Source organism: Cetorhinus maximus, chromosome 12 (genome assembly GCF_964194155.1).
Source record: "Cetorhinus maximus chromosome 12, sCetMax3.hap1.1, whole genome shotgun sequence".
Lineage (NCBI taxonomy): Eukaryota > Metazoa > Chordata > Chondrichthyes > Lamniformes > Cetorhinidae > Cetorhinus > Cetorhinus maximus.
Window position 1 is genome coordinate 59,956,171 of NC_135890.1, and position 20,963 is coordinate 59,977,133.

The following is a 20,963-nucleotide window of genomic DNA, read 5'->3' on the forward strand; positions in this document are numbered from 1 at the left end:
AACTAAATGTACAACCTTCCCCATTTAAAGCACCTACACAAAAATGTAAGCTTAAGGTACGTGGCATAGTCATCAAAATGAAAGGAAAAAGATAGATACAGGTATCACAAAAAAGATCTGTCAAATATAAAACAGGTTTTTCTGCTGAAAATTAATGGTCACAAAATAGTTTATTATATGATTATGTGGCAAGTTAACTCTTATTAAATAATCTAAACCATTGCGCAATTAAACTACCTCCCTTCCTTCCTTTCAACTTAACCCTTTAACCATCTGTACCACTTCTTTCATCAGTTCTACTCAACCCATTTCAGTTTTAAACCTCTGTTATAAGCTTCTTCAGTTTACAGATGCAGCACATAACCTGTAATGTATTACAATAGCAGAAGGGTCCCCATGCAGATTATATAACTGAAACTACCAGATAACAAAGAAAAACCCTCAGCTACAGAGAAGTGGCAAGTGCTGACTTATTAGCAATAATTACAGAATCTCAGAGCTGCTTTAGCAAAGGGGAGGGCCATTTGGCGGTCATGTCTGCATCAACTCTCCGTAGGAGCAATTTATCTAATGTTACTCTGCTGTCTTCTCCTGGTAGTCCTGTACATTCTTCCTTTTCAGATAATAATCCAATTCCCTTTTGGATGCCTTGATTGAACCTGCCTCCACCACACTCTCAGGCGGTGCCATTCTAGGTCGTAACCACACGTTGCATGAAAGTTTTTCCTTGTGTCGCCATTGCTTTTTTTGCCAATTATCTTAAATCTGTGCCCTCTTGTTCTCGATCCTTTCATGAGTGGGAGCAGTTTCTCTCTATCTACACTGTCCAGGCCCCGCATGATTTTGAATACCTCTATTCAAATCTCCTCTCAACTTTCTCTTCTCCAAGGAAAACAGTCCCAACTGCTTCAATCTACCTATGCAACTGAAGTTCCTCATCCCTGGGACCATTCTCGTGAATCTTTTCTGCACCCTTGATAATACTTCACATCTTTCCCCAAGTGTGGTGCCCAGGACTGGAGGCAATACTCCAGTTGAAGTCAAACCAGTGTTCTATACGAGTTTGACATAACTTCCTTGCTTTTGTACTCTATGCCACTGTTAAAAATAAATACTTTCATTATTTTGCACAAAGCAAGCCAGCGAAAAATAAGGAGTTGCTCCAGACTGGTAAAATCTCACGGATTCCAAAAAAAGGTCATAATTTCAATCTGAAAGGCTGCAGTTTCCACAATTACTTGCTCCTTGGCCAAAGAGAAATCAATATATGCCATATGGGGAGGGGCCAGTATGAATGTGGTTAGAATAAAAGAAAGAAAATTAAATGGAAACAGAGGAAACGGCAGATTTTCTTCCCAATCGTTTTCCCGTAATTTTTCTAGATATTCATATACAAATAAAATGATTTACAAATAGCAGTCACATTTTTTTTTGTTAAAAAGCACTGGAATTCCTGAATAGCTTTTAAGAGCTGAGGGAATGGCAAAATGACTCCATCATAGCACAAGCCTAACATTTTTGACAAGGATCATGTGATTTTCTTCCAATTAAGTACTTTAATACAAATAACTATTAGTGAAGGATAGAGATAAATTTCCTTCATCCATCTGTGGAGAGAGAGAAACAGAGTTAATGTTTCAGGTCAATGACTTTTTGTCAGAACTGGAAAAAGTTAGAAACAGGATTTAAGCAACTACAGAGGCAGGGAAAGGTTGGTTGGAGGGGCTAGTGTTGTGGGCGGGGAGAACAAAAAGGCAGGCCTGCAATAGTGGGGTAGACAACGGGAATTAAATGACAAAAGATGTGGTGTAAGGCAAAAGTAGACGGTGATGGGAAAAAAAGAAACAAAAGATATGTATAGAGCTGGTGTAAATAAATGGTAAGCAGCAGAGTTATCACCAACATCTTTTGTCTGAGAAAAAAGGGGTAAGAGGTTACGATCTAATTTGAAGTTGAGTCCGAGAAGCTGTAAAGTGCCCAATCGAAAGATGAGGTGCTGTTCCTTGAGTGGAACAGTGTAGGCTCCTGAGGACAGGGAGGACAGGGAGGTCAGAGAGAGAGTAGGCGGAGATATAAATGACAGGCAAACCAGAAGCTCGTGGTCACGCTTGTGAACTGAATGCAGGTATTCCACAAAGCGGTCACTCGATCTGTGTTTGGTCAACAGTGTAGAGGAGAATGCATTGTGTTTAGGGATGGAAGTTGAGGACAAGTGGAACCCTGTAATAATTCTGGGAGGGAGGGATACAGGAGAGAGCAGAAATGTGAGAAATGGAACAGACATGATTGAGGACTCTGTCAACCATGATGAGGTGAATTCCTGGTCTTGTCCCCCCCACCCCAGCTGATGAATCAGTACTCCTCAGTGTTGAGCACCACTTGAGGGTGGCAAGAACATAATGTATTCTGGGTGGGGATTTCAATGTCCATCACCAAGAGTAGCTCGGTAGCACCACTTCTGACTGAGCTAGCTGAGTCCTAAAGGACATAGCTGCTAGACTGGGTCTGCAGCAGGTGGTGAGGGAACCAGCAAGGAAAAACCTACTTGACCTTGTCCTCACCAATCTACTTGTTGCAGATGCACCTGTCCATGAAAGTATTGACAGCAGTGACCACCGCAAAGTCATTGTGGAGACGAAGTCCCATCTTCACACTGTGGATACCCTCCATCGTGTTGTGTGGCACTACCACGGTGCTAAATAGGATGAATTTCGAATAGGTCTGGCAAGTCAAAACTGGGCATTCATGAGGCGCTGTGGGCCATCAGCAGCAGCAGCGTATTCAACCACAATCCGTCACCTCAGGGCCTGGCATATTCCCCACTACCATTTCCATTAAGCCACGGAATCAACCCTGGTTCAATGAAGGGTGCAGGAGGGCATGTTAGACGCAGCACCGGGCATACCTAAAAATGAGGTGTCAACCTGGTGAAGCTATAACACAGGACTACTTGTGTGCAAAACAGTGAAAGTAGCATGCAATAGACAGAGCTAAGCGATCCCACGACCAACAGGTCAGATCTAAGCTCTGAAGTCCTGCCACATCCAGTCATGAATGGTGGTGGACAATTAAACAACGAACTGGAGGAGGCAGCTCCACAAATATCCCCATCCTCAATGAAGGGGGGAGCCCAGTAAGTCCATGCAAAAGACAAGGCTGAAGCAACTGCAACAATCTTCATAAGTGCCGAGTGGATGGTCTACCTCGGCCTCCGAAGGTCCCCGACATCACAGATGCCAGTCTTCAGCCAATTCAATTCACTCCACGTGATATCAAGAAATGGCTGAAGGCACTCAATACTGCAGAGACTATGGGCCCTGGCAACATTCCAGCACTAGTACTGAAGACTTGTGCTCCAGAAGTAGCTGTGCCCTTAGACAAGCTGTTCCAGTACAGCTATAACACTGGCATTTACCCAGCAATGTGGAAAACTGCCCAGGTATGTGCTGTCCACAAAAAACATGGCTAGCTTAACCAGGCTAATTATCGATCCATCAGTCTACTCTCAATAATCAGCAAAGTGAAGGAAATGGTTGTTGATAGTGCTATCAAGTGGCACTTACTCAGCAATATCCTGCTCACTGCCACTAAGTTTGGGTTCCGCCAGAGCTACTCAGCTCCTGACCTCATTCCAGCCTTGGCTCAAACATGGACAAAAGAGTTGAACTCCAGAGGTGAGGTGAGAGTGACTGCCCTTGATATCAAAGCAGGATTTGACCTAGTGTGGTATCAAAGGGCCCTAGCAAAACTGGGCTGAATGGGAATCAGGGGGAAAACTCTCCACTGGTTGGAGTCATACCTAGCACAAAGGAAGATGGTTGTGGTTGTTGGAGGTCAATCATCTCAGTCTCAGGACCTCGCTGCAGGAATTCCTCAGGGTAGTGTCCTAGGCACAACCATCTTCTGCTGCTTTATTAATGACCTTCCCTCCATCGTAAGATCAGAAGTGGGGATCTTCACTGATGATTGCACAATGTTCAGCACCATTCGCGACTCCTCAGATAGATACTGAAGCAGTTCGTACCCATATACAGCAAGACTGAACAACATTCAGGCTTATGCTGATAGTTGGCAAGTAACATCTGCACTACACAAATACCAAGCAATGACCATCTCCAACAAGAGAGAATCTAACCATCGCTCCTTGACATTCAATGGCATTACCATTGCTGAATCCCCCACTATCAACATCCTGAGGTTTACCAATGACCAGAAGCTGAACTGGGCCAGCCATATAAATACTGTGGCCACAAGGGCAGATCAGAGGCTGGGAATTCAGTCTGACTCCCCAAAGCCTGTCCACCATCTACAAGGCACAGGTCAGCAGCGAATTGAATTCTGTCCACTTGTCTGGATGAGTGCAGCTCCAAAAACATTCAAGAAGCTCGACACCACCCAGGATAAAGCAGCAGCACACTTGATTGGTACCCCATCCACCACCTTCAACATCCACTCCCTCCACCACCGATGCACAGTGGCAGCTGTGTGTCCAATCTACAAGATGCACTGCAGCCACTCACCAAGGTTCCTTTGACACCACGTTCCAAAGCCATGACCTATGCCTCGAAGGACAAGGACAGCAGACAAATGGGAACACCACCACATGCAAGTTTCTCTCCAAGGCACATACCATCCTGACTTGGAACTATATTGCCATTCTCTCACTGTCACTGGGTCAAAATCCTGGAACTCCCTCCCTAATAGCACTGTGGGTGTACCTACACCACATGGACTGCAGCAGTTCAAGGTGGCGGTTCTTAAGGGCAATTAGGATGGGCAGTAAATGCTGGCCTAGCCACCGATGCCCACAGCTGGTGAAAGGTTGAAAAAGGAAGACATATCGGAAGAACTGGTATGGAAAGTGGCATGTGATGGAGAAGGCGAAACTGGCAGAATGGAAGAGTGTCCTCATAGGAAGTGGATAGGAAGAAGTGTAGTTGAGGTGTCAGTGGGCTTGAAGTGAATTTTGCCAATTATTTTCATTGATCATAGCAATGTTTCAGTTTCAAACTAGAACTGGTCACACAATAGGACACAAAAAACTATGATCAGTTAAAACAAGGAATCACTGTAATATTTATACTTTCAAAAAAATAGTACTGTCAGTCAGAAATAGCACAGCAGTTTTAGTAAGATATACTGATCTCAGCCTGGAATCATTTTGATGAACAGTAGTGGTCCAATGTACAATGTTACCAATGAATCTGTTTCCTTTCTCTTCTTACAAAATTTCAATTAAAATCAGTCACAAGCAACAAGTAAACAGTTTTTCAACATGCCATCATCACAGTTCACAAATAAAATTAAACATACAAAATATTCTTAACACTGTTAAATAACAAACTATGTAATTTATGAAAATGATAGGACCCTGAATAAGTTTACAGTAAAAGTCCAGAAAAAATATCAATGATTATTTGCATTTGCTACGAATCTGATATTTTAACAATTATATATTAACAGTAATCCTAAAATGTAGGTCCACTAAAACCATTATTTGGAAAGGCAAACATACATACAAATACTGTTACCATTAACAAAAGCCTACTTATGATACTCATTGAGATACATAAGTTCTGTAGTGAAATCATTACAAAATGATGCAGAAATAACAGAGATCAGATATAAAATTGAACCGTCAAAATTCCCATGTCTTCATAAAATGACATGGAAAAAAATAGGTGCAATAAATTTGCTAATCTTTAGTAATGAAAAGGCAGATTTGATGCTGAATTCCTTAAATAGATTTTTTTAGAAAACACTAATCAGTTTCCCTGTCGGCCACACAAGATTTCAAAACAAATTTAAATGTTCTACACCATGAGCTTAGAGGTGCAAGATTCCTCATCACAATCATATTTTAAAAAGTGAAGCTCTGCAAATATTTAAATATTCAAGGGCATTTGTAACTAAACGTAACGATAAAATCTGTAAAATGCTGGAAACAGTTATTAGAAGAGACAGATGCATTCACATGCTACAAGCCACTCACATTTTCCGCTATACCACCACGATGTGGTTTATGGACAGTAGTCGTTTAGCAGCAATGATTCCCAATAAATAAGCACTTTGTTTCCAGTACTGCACAAAACTGCAGCTGAAGTTACAACAGCAGCTGTAACCTACTGGCTATAAAACAACAAAGGTGAACCATAAAACTGTTTTTTCCTGTTCATGTGTATGTGTAAATGTATATGTGTGCATACACATGTATTATACATATATATTTACGCACACACACAAAAATGTCTCAATGTGACTTGCGAATATAAAACCATCTACACATCAGAATAAGACTACATCGCAAGAAGGGCAGTAAAGGAGACATGTTGATATTCAAGTTATGATCCACTCTAACTTATGGAAATTGTTGTCTTCAAATCAAAATTCTGGGTAACTGCGATGTAAATGGCAAGCCAATGGAATTCAAGTCTATTATTTTGCACGACAGCCTAGAACAGCATACTCTGTCTTCTGTTTTTCCCATGTGCTGAAAAACAAAAAGATGCATTAAAACCAGTTTGATACTGCAATAACTTGCCTGCTATCAATACTACTTCTTTTACTTCATGATGCCTGCGTGGGGGTCACAAAGAACTATAAATACTAAATTGTCAGTTATTAAGTAAGGACAATACATACTGGATTCTTCTGAACTTGTATACTCTAAAAATTATCCTTGCTTAAAATATTAAACATTGAAAAATTGCTAATGAATGAACAAGAGCTTTTTTAAAAAATCAAAATATTTTATGGTTTATAGCAACAATGTCTGCCCTGAGCCCTTGAAAGAGGATTTGGGAATGAGCCCAAAGATAGTTTTCCTAGGGTGATGCACCTGTTTGAAGGGAGCTCTGCTATCCAATACAATAGGTTATTTTTTTGATAAGGCACCAGTTCACTGATTCAAAAATAGGGTCTTCTAGTTAGAAATAATACAAATTGGTATATTGTCAGTGACATAATGGGGATGATTTTAACTCTGCCCACTCTGCAAGAACAGAGTTGGCAGTTAAAGTCACTCAGGTTACTTAAATGCTGATGTCTCAACTCCTTTCCCACCATTTTTAACCTGCTCTTCTGAACAGGAGGGAAGGAAAACTGTCGAAAACTGGTGGTATATTTCTTTCAAATATGCAGAGTGGGCTCCAATGACGTCATGGGGGCTGGATTGCTATTTTAACCTGTACATTGTAAGCTTTTGCACCAGGTGAGCCCAACAGGAGGAAGAGCTGGAGCTAAAAAAGAGACAATCAGGTAACTTACTTTAACTATCCATGTGGAGACAAGAGGCAGCAGGAGTTCTCCACTGAGTTTCATGAGGAAACTTTAGGTCTCCCCTGTACTGGGCTCACTCATTGATTGAGACACCCTCCGAAAACCTCTCCTGCAGGTTAAACGTGTTCTGGGTTCTGATCTTTTGGACCCTGGCAGTGGGCTCCCTTACCTAACATGCTGTTCCCACTGGTCAGCTAGCTGCTACTAAGTTAGCATCCAGGTAAGCAACTGACCATAGGCTTGCAGGTGAAGCCCAGGAGTTAACATCATCTAGACCCCAGGTTGCCAATGCCAGGGTAGTTTGTCTGTCCAGGGTTACAAACAGAGGTAGTGTTTCTTCTGCTGTCTGAAGTTGCATTTGACCCTTTCCCCAAAGCACATTTTTGAACATTATTAAGGCTAAATGGACATTGAGGGGCATGGACAGGGTGGATAGGGAGCAGCTGTTCCCCTTAGTTGAAGGGTCAGTCACGAGGGGACACAAGTTCAAGGTGAGGGGCAGGAGGTTTAGAGGGGATGTGAGGAAGAACCTTTTTTAGCCAGAGGGTGGTGACAGTCTGGAATGCACTACCTGGGAGGGTGGTGGAGGCGGGTTGCCTCTCATCCTTTAAAAAGTACCGGGATGAGCACTTGGCACGTCATAACATTCAAGGCTATGGGCCAAGTGCTGGTAAATGGGATTAGGTAGGTAGGTCAGGTGTTTCTCACGTGTCGGTACGGACTCGATGGGCCGAAGGGCCTCTTCTGCACTGTGTGATTCTGTGATAGATGGAGCAAAATAATAGCAGCAGGATTATGTTGTTACTGGCCTATTAATCCAGAGGCCTGGACTAATGAACCAGAGATTTGAGTTTGAATCCCACCATGGCATTTGGGGAATTTAAATTCAATGAATTAAATAAATCTGGAATAAAGAGCTAACATCAATAATGGTGACCATGAAACTATTGGATTGTTGTAAAAATCCAAAAAATCCATCTGGTTCACTAATGACCTTTAGGGAAGGAAATCTGCCATCCTTACCTGGTCTGGCCTACATGCAACTCCAGACACACAGCAATGTGGTTGACTCTTAAATGCCCTCTGAAATGGCCTAGCAAGCCACTCAGTTGTACCAAACTGTTTACAAAAAGTCAAATAAGAGTATCGACCTGGCATCAGATATGATAAAAGCACATAACTCATACCTATATAGCGTCTTTAATATAATAAGAATACCTAAGGTTTTCCACAGAAGTGTTACAAAGTAATATTAGGGCAGATGACCAAAAGCTTACTCAAAGAAGCAGGTTTTAAGGAGTGTCTTAAAGAGAGAGGTAGAGCAGCAAAGAGGTTTAGGGAGGGAATTCCAGAGCTTCAGGCCTAGACAGCTGAAGGCAAGGCCACCAATGGTGGAGTGATTAAAATTGGGGCTGTTCAAAAGACCAGAATTAGAAGAGTGTAGCTGTGAGGCTGGAGGCGATTATCGAGATAGGGAAAGGTGAGGCCACGGAGGGATTTGAAAACAAGAATGAGAATTTTAAAATCAAGCCATTGCTTGACCGGCAGCCAATGTAGATCAATGAGCACAGGGGTGGTGGTGAACTGGTCTGAGCGCGAGCAGTGTTTTGGGTGACCTCAAGCTTGTGGGGGGTTGAATATAGGAATCCGACAGAACAGTCAGTTCGAGAGGTATCAAAGGCACCAATTTTAGCAGCAGATGAGCTGAGGCAAGGGCAAAGTTGGGCAATGTTACGGATGTGGAAAAAAGTTGTCTTACTAAAAGCACCAATATGTGGTTGGATGCCCAGCTTTGGTTCAAATATGACAAAGGATGCAAACAGTCTGGTTTAGTCTCGGATAATTGCCAGGGAGAGGGAATCGCTATCTAGGAATAGAGTTTATAGCGGGGAGCGAAGAAAATGGCTTCAGTCTTCCAAATACTTAATTGGAGGAAATTTTTGCTCAGCCAGTATTGGATGTTGGATAAAAGTTGTCTGATAATTTAGCAACACATGTAGCCCAATCAACCCCACCGACCTTCTCACTAAATGTTTGAGGATTTGTGCCAAAATTGCGAGTTGCCCCACAGGCTGGTCAAGCAACAGCCTGTCGTCATCAGGCTTACTTAATTATGCCTTTCAGTCAATGCCCCGACCCTTCCATCACTATCCCTAGCTATGTCCTGTCCCACTGGCAGGACAGACCCATCAGAGGTGGCAACAGTGCTAAACAGTCGGGAAGGAGTGGCCCTGGGAGTTGTCAACACTGACTCTGGACCATGTAACATCAGGTCAAACATGGGCAAGGAAACTCCTGCTGATACCATCTACCACCCTCCGACAATGATGAAACAGTATTTCTCCATGTTGAACACCACTTGGAAGTAGCACTGACTGAGCAAGGGCATGGAATGTACTCTGTGTAGGGAACTTCAATGCTTATTACCAAGATTGGCTCAGTCGCAAAACTACTGGCCGAGCGAGCTGAGTCCTGATGGACAGTCTTTGTGGAGATGAGTTCCTTTTTTTTTACATTGCGGACGCCCTCCATTGTGTTGTGTGGCACTACCACTGTGCTAAATGGCATAGATTCAGAAAAGATCAAAACTGGGCATCTATGAGGTTCTGTGGGCCATCAGTAACAGCAGAATTGTATTCAACCACAATCTGTAACCTGGTATATCCCTCATCGACTCAAACCAGGGGACCAACATTGGTTCAATAAGGACTGTAGGACAGCATGCCAGGAACAACACCAGGCATAGCTAAAAATGAAGTGCCAATGTTGCAAAGCTCCAACACAGAACTACATATATGCTAAACACAGCATAAGCAGCATGTTATAGATGGGGCTAAACAATCCTATAACTAACAAATCATACCAAACCTCTGCAATCCTGCCACATCCAGCCATAAATAGTGGTGGGCAGCTAAGCAACTAATGGAGGAGAGGAGGCAGCTCCATGAGAACAGGACTTGCCCTGAACACCCAGAAGACCTAAGCCCTCTACCAACCCACACCAAATATACCAAATGCAATGTCTTCAATTGAGGTTCATGGTAAAATGTTGGAAGCTATCTATCCCAAAAAGCTGACATTGACGAAGAGGAACACCATCATATCCATGTGCTAGCTCAGCCTATAGTAAATTATGTACTCAAGAATTGTGATATCAGGGCTAACTTTAAACAAAGTCTGTTGGGCACTGGTTACCCCGAGCTTCTCTACAGTGCTGAAGCTTATACAATTTATAGACACCATACCAAGGCCCTAGAACAACATCATCAACACTGTCTTAGAAGGATCATGTGAATCAAGTGAGAGGACAAAAGAACAAACATGTCTGTTCTGCCAAGTACAGAGGCCATGAGAATCTCACATCAGCAGAGACATGGGTCATGCCATCAGAATGCCTGACACAAGACTGCTCAAACAGGTGCTCTACTCAGTCATGCCAGGGAGTTTGTTCACATGGGGGCCAAAGGAAACATTTCAAAGACAATCTCAAAGCCTCCATGAAGATTTGCTATATTATCAACACATGGGAAGCAGATGCCCAATTGTAACCAAGATGGCAATTCATCATCAAAAATAGTGCGAAGACTTTCCAATCAATCAATAGTAACAGCCATTGAGAAAGAACAGCAAGAGACACAGAAAGAGGTCAGCTGTTCGAGCCAACAATCTGCCACCACCTCTACCTGCTGACAACCAATGCTCTCACTGTGCGAGATCCTGCAAGGCTAAGATAGGGCTCAAAAGCCATCCGTGAGCCCACAACCAACACTGACATCTCACTTCAACCCAGCCCTACACAAGAAAGAATCATCTTCCACATGAGAGATAGCTGACAGATATAGTCCCTATCCGCATGCAGTAGGACCTGGATAACATTCAGGGCTAAGTGGCAAGTAACATTTGTGCCACGCAAGTGCCAGACAATGACCATCTCCAACAAGATAGAACCTAATCACCTCCCCTGAGATTTAACAGCATTACCAAAGCTGAAACTCCCACCGTCAATATCATAGGGGTCATCACTGACCAGAAACTTAACTGGACCAGCCACATAAATACTGTGGCTGCAAGAGTAAGTCAGGGAAGGTAATTCAGCGGTAAACAACTCACCTCCGGACTCCCCAAAGCTTGTCCATCATCTACAAGGTCAGGAGTGTGAGGGAATACTATCCAGTTGCCTGAATGAGTGTAGCTCCAACACTCAAGGTCAATGCCATTCAAGACAAAGCAGCCTGCCTGATTGACAAACCATCCAAGACCATAAACATTTACAGAATCCATTACTGGTGAACAATGGCAGCTGTTTGCACATATTACAAGATGCGCCATAGAAATGCGCAAAGGCCCTTCAAAAGCACCATCTCCAAACCTGCACCTTTTCCCACCTAGAAGAACAGGGCAGCAGGCAGGTGGTAACACCACTTACCCTCCATATCATACATCATTCTGACCTGGAAATATATTTCCGTTCCTTCAATTTCACTGGGTCAAAATCCCGTAATTCCCTCACTAGCAGCATTGTGGGTGCGACTACACCTCATCGATTGTCACAGTTTGAGGAGGTCGCTCGCCACCATCTTCTCAAGGGCAGTTAGGAATGAGCAATAAATGCTGGTCTTGCCAATGACACACATCACACAAATGCATATAATAAACACACAGACTGGATACTTTACTGTAAGCTAGAGGATTCTCCTTCACCTGAGTTAAGCACTCTCAAAATTACCAACTGTGGTGGGTGGGGGGGGAAAACAAAATAACCATGTGAGAAGTTGTTACTGTGTGGAGGCCAGAAAACCATTTAATAGAAAATGTTTAAAAAAGGTCACATGCTCTTACTGTGATGCACACCTGACTAATTTGCTTGTGTATGATACCAATATAAAAAGGAGCAGGTTGGTTTTTGGGGCAGAAGCAGATGTGCAAAGTGCCACATTTTTTTTTAAAAAATGAGCTATTTTAGTTCCATAAACAATAAAGCTTACTTGTCTCTGGATATGATGAGGTTCTGTAGCCAGGATCCTTTTGCAGCTGAATTTCATTTAGCGAGAAAACCGAGGCACCTGATACAAAGGGGTAGAGATAAAGAATCTTTTAGTCACACAGTGCCAGCCTGAGGACAGATGTATCAGAGGTTACTGTATCTGAACACTCCTACAAAATGGTAATTCCGTTCATGAGAGAAACCGAAAAAGATCTCAAAGAAAATAAATGTTCATAAATAAATTTATGATCAATTTTTGATCATAAAGCAAAGAGCATCATTCCAGCCTCAGATTTTGCTTCCCTCTCCATAATGTTTCTATGGCTGTAGAGTATTAAGATCTGATCTTAATTATTCATGAGTTAGTTAGCAGGAAGCAGGTTTTCCATGCAGTTGGACATAATGCTGCCATGAAGCAAATACTAGCATCAATCATGTTTTGCTACAATATAATCATGTCACTAACATATATATTTTAGTACTTCTCCAATTCATATTTGTGCATTCAACACAATGTACAAAAAGACATGATCAATAATATAATAAAAATTAAATCTTTTATCTGCCCTATTTGAATTGTTGTTGTCATACTTCTGTCCACTTTCCTGTGTCAACATTTTTCATCATAAATTTCTTTATCCACATTTATTATGGGTACCACCAATGTAGAATCACAGGAATGGGAGCAGGTCATCCAGCTCCTTGCTTTGCCATTCAAATAGATCACAGTTGATCATTACCTCAACTCCATTTACCAGCCTTTGATTCATATCCCTTGATATTGTTACCCAATAAAAGATTAATCCCAGTCATAAAAAAATTCAATTGAGCCCCAGCATCCAATCTTTTGAAGCAAAGAGTTCCTGATTTCAATTACCATGTGTGTGAAAAGTGTCTCCTGGTTTCACTCTTAAATGGTTATGCCCCTTTGTTCTGGTGATTGAGAAATGAAAGGAAGAGAGCAAGAGAAGGTAAGCAAAACAACTCAGTTGCATTTTGAATCTAAATACTTATCTCACCTTAGAAAAGGTGAATGCTAAAGGCTTGTGAGACGTAGGCCTAGATTTCACGAAGGCAAAATAAAGGCACTCACTGCTAACTTCAAAGCAAGCTACCCACAAAGGTCCAGCTATCTCTATGGTGTGGATTTCCTCTTTCTCGAAGCCAGTTTGAATCTGGTGCCGTGTCAAGGGGATCTCTAAGGTGTCCAACAATAGTGATGTCATCAAACTGTGTAAGAAACCAATTATACTGACATATTCTCACAGACAGCAAACCAGGAAGTAAAACGAATTGAAATTTTTCATTTTAAATTTAAACTTTTAGAAAGCAAAATAAATGATTAGGGCATTTGCATGGGATTAGAGTAGGATCTGAAATATCATAAGCTTAAAATTTTTTTAATAAACTTGTATTTTTTTCTAATATTGGGGAAATATGACATTTCAAGCAGATTTTTTTCAGAGCTAGCGAGGTTGGTCAGCAATGATTATAAATTTTGTATGCTGTTAAAAACCCAGTTATGCCTCATTCAGCAAGGTGCAAATTTTTCAAGGGTTCTAACAGTGACACCAATAGTGTAAGGGCAAGATCTGGTCACTTCAGTGATTTCTACTTAATTATAGTTTGGGGGAATTTCAACAGCACATAGTGTGAGGAAGCACAGAATCACTGACAGCAACTTCTGGATTTCCACATTATTCCAACTATGTGTAGACTCAAGAAGCTGTCAGTTTCAGAGGAATAATGACATTGAATGCTGGGAGTTATGTCTATGAGACAGAGATATAGAGACAAATAATGATACAAAGAGAAAGAAAAGTAGACAGGCAGTTTTTTTTCCCCTCATATTTTAATTTGATTCTTTAAAATTGAATTTTGAAATTAGCCAAATTATTTTTGAGGGAGCCATATAGGGTGGTAGGGTGAGAGAGAGAGTGGGGAGCTGTAGTTTAGGAAGAGGCCTCGCCTCACCCATCCTTAGTGGGAGTGGATGATGAGTTAAGGATGAAGTGAGTGTCCAAACAAGTATGTGGAGAAAATATGTGCACTGAGCAGGTGTCTCAAAATAGGAGAGGCTACACCAGGAAGGGAAATGGGAAGTGAGGAAATGAAAGAGTAGGGAATATGATGAAAGCAGTGGATTAAGGGAGAGGGAAAGGGAGTTGCCTGGGGCCACATTTTCCCCATAATCCCCATTCCAAATGTGGCCCGTAGCTCCTCTGTCTGCTACATCATGTTAAATAACGTACCACCACCCAAAAGAAAAAATAAATTGGGGAGAGAAGAGGGAGACAGAATCAGAAGAGGATGCAGAGAGAGCAAGTGAGAGAAATCTTGTGTTAACATTTCCATTATCAATTCCTACATCCACATTTATAATGAAAATTGCTTATGTAAATTAGTCCTATTGTAATTGCAACCTTCTGCTGGTGTAGCCTACCAACTGTAGGCTGTAAATATGGAATAGTAAGTTTACACAGGCAGTTTCCATTATAAATATGGAAAAAGTGATATAGAATGAAAAATAAAAATAAGGGCAGAATGCTTGACTTTAAAGTGAGGATTTAATTAAGTTTGAGTGATCTGATCAAAATATCTTCAGCCCCTAACCAAAACTTCACCTGGAATCTACACTTGGTAAAGACTTCCTGTAACACCATGGGAATTTGGAGTCTCTTAAAAGGTTACCACTTATTATGAATCAGTAATTGATTTACCATCGGGTAGAGTGTGTGCCCTTGTTCCAAGGCTTTTAAAGTAAAGATGCTTCATGGCATCTTCTGCAGAAATCCTCTTCTTCGCCTGGTACTGCAAAGTAATTAGATACCTCTTAATTTTTTTAAACAAAACAAAAATTACTTCGATCTATGTTGAAAGAATCATCAACATTTCAATTATTCAACTTACTTGTAAAAAATTCGATAACAGATCAATTCCTTCCGTGTCTAATCTGTAAGAAAAAGCAAATCTCTAGTTGATGGAGTTACATTAGCACACACATCTGTCCTTATAGTTGTTCATCTTTTACTTATGCCTCCAGGAGTGAGGTAGATAGGCAGGAACACTTATGTATGAATAACTGTATCAAGCTGATTACCTTCACAAGACATACAAATTACACAAACTTAGATTCTACCTATTCCAGTCCATTAAAGGAGGCAACCGAATGTAGGTAAAAGCCATAAGAAAAAGCTCCAAGAAGACAATGAAGTATATTTATTTAAACCTTACAATAAGATTCCAGTCTGACCGCAGGATTCCTCACCTGAGCCACCTGTGCTCTCAGCAGCACAGAAATCATTCATGGAAATCTTTGTACTTTTCAATACCATTCATACAGATATTTCTTGTTTTTAAAAGGGTTACTCCGCATAGCATTAGTTTGAAATCTATTCCACATATCACTACGTCGTGTGAAAAATAATTTCTGGTCTCTAATCTTCCTTGATTAGGTTAAGTTCTGCTCTCACTGCCCAGTTAGACTGCCAACTTTTACAAATATTCAGGACATTCAGCAACTTATAGAAATCAACTGTTTAAAATCTCAACCTTTTGTCTTCATACTAAATTCTTTTACCCACTTTATCATTTTGAAGATAAAGCTTTAAAAATTGTTGTAATATTTTAACTACAGCTTTTGCTAATAATCTACACATGGTTATTAACGGTCTTGTCGCGATACGCGCTGACGTTCGGTATTCATCCACTATGATACCAGGTTCCTCTCCTGCTCCACAGCCTTCAATGGGTATCCCTGCATGGCATGCACATATTTGGGAGTTTTACAGACCTAACTACATTGTATTGTATTTATCCACACTGAAGAATATCTGCTACGCACGGACCAGGATTTCCCGGCCAGCGAGCGGGGCCTGCTCGCCGACACGTCAAATCTATTGAGGTCACTGACAAAGAAATTAATGTGATTAGTGGACCTGCCGGTCCAACCTTAAGGTTGGCGGGCAGGCCGGGAGCCCTGGAAAAAGCATGAAACCTCATCCATGGGCGGGATGAGGTTTCATGAAGGTTTTTAAAAATTAATAGAAGTGTATTTAAAAGCGATGGACATTCCCCAACTCATTGACAGTGTCACATGAGGGGACATGTCAGGGAAATTTTTTATTTCCGTTTTTAATATTTTTTTATTGTGGAGCCAATCTCCCTGAGGCAGCACTTAGCCTCAAGGAGATGAGTGTGCTCTTTCGCGCGCATGCGTGAAAGAGCGCACTCTCGGCTCAGGGAATCTCCCCCCCGCCTGAACAGGGAATGCATAGTGCTTCCTTGTGGATGTCACGCTGGGTGGGCCTTAATTGGCCCACCCATGTAAAATGGCTGCACGCCTCCAATCAGGGGCGCCGATAGGAGGTGCGCCTCCACATGCCCGCTCCTGATCTTCCCCCCCACATGGGCATTTTCCCCTAGTGCGTCTGAGTCAGCTTATGCTCTACTTACTTGATGTAAATTCCCAATTCCTTGCACCTTTCATGGTTCACATATGTTGTGATAGCCACAGACAGAAAGTAAATCACAACTCATTTCATGCTTAATTAAACTGACCCTATTAATAAACACAATTGACTATCAGTACCTTGGCGCATGATTAATCACAAGTTGAGGCTTATATTTAGGAAAGTTGTAAGCCTTAAATTCCTCATTTGAAGATATTCCTGGCCATGTCTCCTCTGTAGGCGTGCCTGCATTTAAAAAGTCAATTAGTATGATGCAAATACTCAGGGAAAGTACTAACATGATTTTAAGATTTCATAGTTCATTTCACAAGTGTTTTTCTAATCCTGTGCTCAACAAAGTGATTGATGTCAGTGTGTGGAAATGGCACATTCTTTAAAAGAAATTCAACTTGCACATGAAAATAGAAATTGTTTTCAACCTACGAGGGAGAACCACCTTAGAAACATCCTTTAAAAAAGTTCACACCAGGGGATCAATTTCCACTCTAATGTGTGGTATGTTCTGAATTGGCACCATTAGGCATGATAAAGATCATTGACATATCACACCCTGGTGGATTTAAATTATAACTGTGATGGTGGTACTGGACAAACTATTCTTTTTGCTATAAGCCTCAGGTAACTCTAAGGGAGTTCAGCAGTGTGGTCCCTTGCAATTACTGCGACCCTAAATCTCCTAAACTGATTTCATTAATAGCAATGCCATCAATGAAAGCATACAGTGCCAGATATGACTATTCATCTGTATCAATTCTTGCCTGTTTAGGATCCAACAGGTCTCTTGGTGGAGACAACCATATGATCAGGGAACCAAGCTTTGGCCAGTACAAGAATTATTTAAGTGTCCTCAACTTTCTTTATTCCATACCCCTGCCCTTCAATGAATGCCAGTCACCATCTGTGCCCCCCATCGCTGGCAGCGGCACTGGAGCCAGATTGCTGACTCTGCTGTCATGTCGGCCCTGATGACCTTGGCGGTCAACACAGGTTATCCAAGAGGCCATTATTCATGTCTGATCATCAACACTGAATTTTGGAGTGTCTACTATGGTAATACCAAAGATATTATGTACACATAACTTTAATCAGGCATCAGAGTCTTCAAGAGCAGGAATCCCAGCCTCTATTCCTCTTCACAGATTAAAGCTCTGAAAGCCAAGCACTGCACCTCTACTGAGCATATCAGTTAATTCAGCATGAAACTGGGAATCAAACTCTGGATCATCTTCATCTGTATAGTTCGGTAATGCAGTGGACAAATATGTTGAACCATCATAGGAGTACTAGCCCATGTTTAACGAAAAAACGGAGTGAAGATATTCAAGAACCTTCTCCATTTGGGACCTCTATGACAACTACATAGATGTCCTGCAGCGAACTCCAACAATATCATGTCGAAGTGTACTCCTGACATCCATCACCAGACAAGCTCATCTGTGAATGTGGGGCCAAAAGCTCAAGGTCAATTCTTGTAATCTGATTGAGTCTCAAGGGTGCCTCACAGAGTGTCATTTCATAATGCAGAACTTGAGTATTGCTGAAAGAGAGAGACTTTTTTATGTTGAAGCTTTTCGTCTTGCATTCATCAGGACAATTTGCAAGAATACCCGATGCAAAGGGAACAACAATTTATACCACATGAAAAGAGAGTGCTGATTGGTAGAGGCTTTGCCTTGGAGAATGCACCAGTTAATGGTGACTGACAGTTAACTGCCAAGCATTGTTTGAAATTTAAACCAGGTAGCTTGACTCTGATGGGTCAAGGCATTGCCCTGAGGAATGAACCAGTGAATGACTGTCACTTATTTTGTTTAGCTGAAACAGGCATAATGTTTGTAGATATTCTTTCTGTCTGCAAAGAACAGGGCCCTGAGCATTAATATATGTAGTTTCCAGTACACACAAATGTGCCACACTGAGCCTGACTGACAATCATCTCACATCTTGTTGGCAACCTGCAAGTTGTTAGAATGCCAGATGCAGAATTGTAGTGCACATTTGCTACACATGAACAAAAGAAAACTTCAATATATAATAGTGCCTTTCCGGTCCTCCGAACATTCCAAAACATTTTACTGTCAAGTAAGTACTTTTGAAATGTAGGCATTGTTATAATGGAAGAAACACAGTAGATAATCTGTGCACAGCAAGACCCCATAAACAGCAGTATTTTTTTAATGATATTGCTTGAGGAATAGTGACAAGGCAACTGCCGAGAGCATCCCAGTATTTCTTCAAATAATGTCAAAGAACCTTTTACATTACTTGAGAGGGCAGATGAGGCCTCAGTTTAATATCTCACTCACTGAAATGTCAGCTGAGATTACAAACTAACAACCTTCTCACTCAGAGGCAAGACAAGGCTAAGAACTTCTGTGCACAAAATTAAGGCAGAAGACTAACTGAGGTCAGGTACAGTGGAAGGTGGTTACTTTGCTGGGTCACTTACATATTTTTGTTGTATTCTGATCCCAGAATTAACTGAAGGACCAGAAAAAGTTGTTGGAGTTCAAGTCTGTTTATACAGAGTTGGAGGGAGAATTTCACATTCCTTGTTTCCAGCCTTTTTCAGAGGAGTTTTCGATTGTTTAATGGTGATATTATTCTCTCAGGCATGGTGTAAGGATCCAATGTGCTAAAGCATTCAGCTTTAATCACTGTTCAAACAAGTCTGCGGATGATACCACACAGGCAGCACAATAATCAAGACTGGCGCTCCAGTGCAGTTCTGAAAATTGCCGGACTGTCGAAGGTGCCAGCTTTCAGATGAGGTGTTAAACCAAATGGATGTAAAAAATTCCATGGCACTATTTTGAAGAACGGCAAGGGAGCTATCCACGCTTTCTTGGCCAACATCCATCCCGCAATCAACATCACCCAAACAAATTATCTGGTCATTTATCACATTGCTGTTTTTGGGAGCTTGCTGTGTGCAATTGGCTGCCACATTTCCAACATTATGACAGCGACTTCACTTCAAACAAGTATTTAAAAGGCTGTAAAGTATTCTGAGACATTGAGGTCTTGAAAATTGCTATATAAATGCAATTTTTTTTCAAAAACATCAGTGTTAGAATATTAATACAGTTAATGCTTAACCTGTATCTGAAGAACTCACCTAAACCTGACAGGTGAGGGGGTGGTAGGAAGTCTATATTCTCATGCTTGGAAACTGACTTCATGAGAGGTCTCATGTCAATCTTAGTTTTAATTTCCTGTAATTGGTCATGAAGCCCTGCTGCTAAAGTAGGATGGAAACCTGTTGCTAGCTCCTTCTGATTTTGCTATTACCAACTAGTTGTACAAGTACAGTTGAACATGCAAACTGATCATTGAAGAGGCTGCCTCTATAAGTAGGCATGTACTTTGGACTTGAAGTCTGACTGAAAAACAGGATTTTGTACTGGTAGTACATGTGAACTTCAGGTGCTTCTGTTTGGAGACTGAAAAGCCCTGTGTATGTACACATTCCACAGTTCATGCCTCAGGTTAACTTCAACTGTGGATGATGACCTCCTTGAGCTTTTCCCTCAGTTCAAAGGCATTTGAGGACCAGGGGTCGAGAATAACATGAAATATTGTGAAAACTTGAATTTTCCTGATTTGATGTAATTGTTCCTATAGTTCTAGCAGCAGTTTTGGCACCTGATCACATTTACAAATCCTCAGACAATTCCAAGACAACCATCTCTTGAGCTTGGGAGAAAACCAAAATTGAGAGTATGGTCTCCTTTGGTGCATGTGGAATGATGGTAAAATGATAGAACAGCTTTCATTTGCTTTTTGGGTCCATGTTGACCTCCCCAGTAGGATCTTGTCCAGTGACAGCTAGATTGTTCCTTCAAGAAAATCCCCAAATTATTCATTTTTATCATTCTTTCTGAATGTTTCAGCATCCTACAACAGGTGCCTGCAATGAGAAGGGCAATCCCATCAACTGCCTCTGCAAGTATCTTAGCTATGTCAAACTGTGTGACAATGCCATGCACAATGGAATATTGGCCCTTGTCTTGGACAGCCACTGCTGATTATTCAAGGAAGTTTACCAATATCCTTTAAATGTGGTAAAATTGGATTCCTGGCAATAGTGGGAACTTGCTTTACCAGCAAACTGACCTCAATGGACAACTTGTGCTGTTTGATAGAGAATACTTTAGATGCATTGGGCTTCCTATCATTAAAACACTGTATTCCAAACATTCTGCTGTTTTGATTCCTTTTCAGGAATT

The 20,963-nt window shown here is 41.4% G+C and overlaps 1 protein-coding gene across 2 annotated transcripts in view; it reads right to left on the minus strand.

The window, feature by feature from the left end:
* Positions 1-5,052: 5,052 nt before the first annotated feature.
* Positions 5,053-20,963, minus strand: part of cdk17 (cyclin dependent kinase 17) — a 225,545-nt gene continuing 209,634 nt past the window's right edge. For both annotated transcript variants that reach the window (XM_078553735.1, XM_078553736.1), the window contains 5 exons: positions 16,854-16,959; positions 15,173-15,215; positions 14,983-15,073; positions 12,264-12,341; positions 5,053-6,490 (listed from right to left, as the gene is read on the minus strand). In XM_078553735.1, the coding sequence (XP_078409861.1) occupies positions 6,453-6,490; positions 12,264-12,341; positions 14,983-15,073; positions 15,173-15,215; positions 16,854-16,959 (356 nt within the window). In that variant the 3' untranslated portion in view covers positions 5,053-6,452. The remainder of the gene's footprint in view (positions 6,491-12,263; positions 12,342-14,982; positions 15,074-15,172; positions 15,216-16,853; positions 16,960-20,963) is intronic.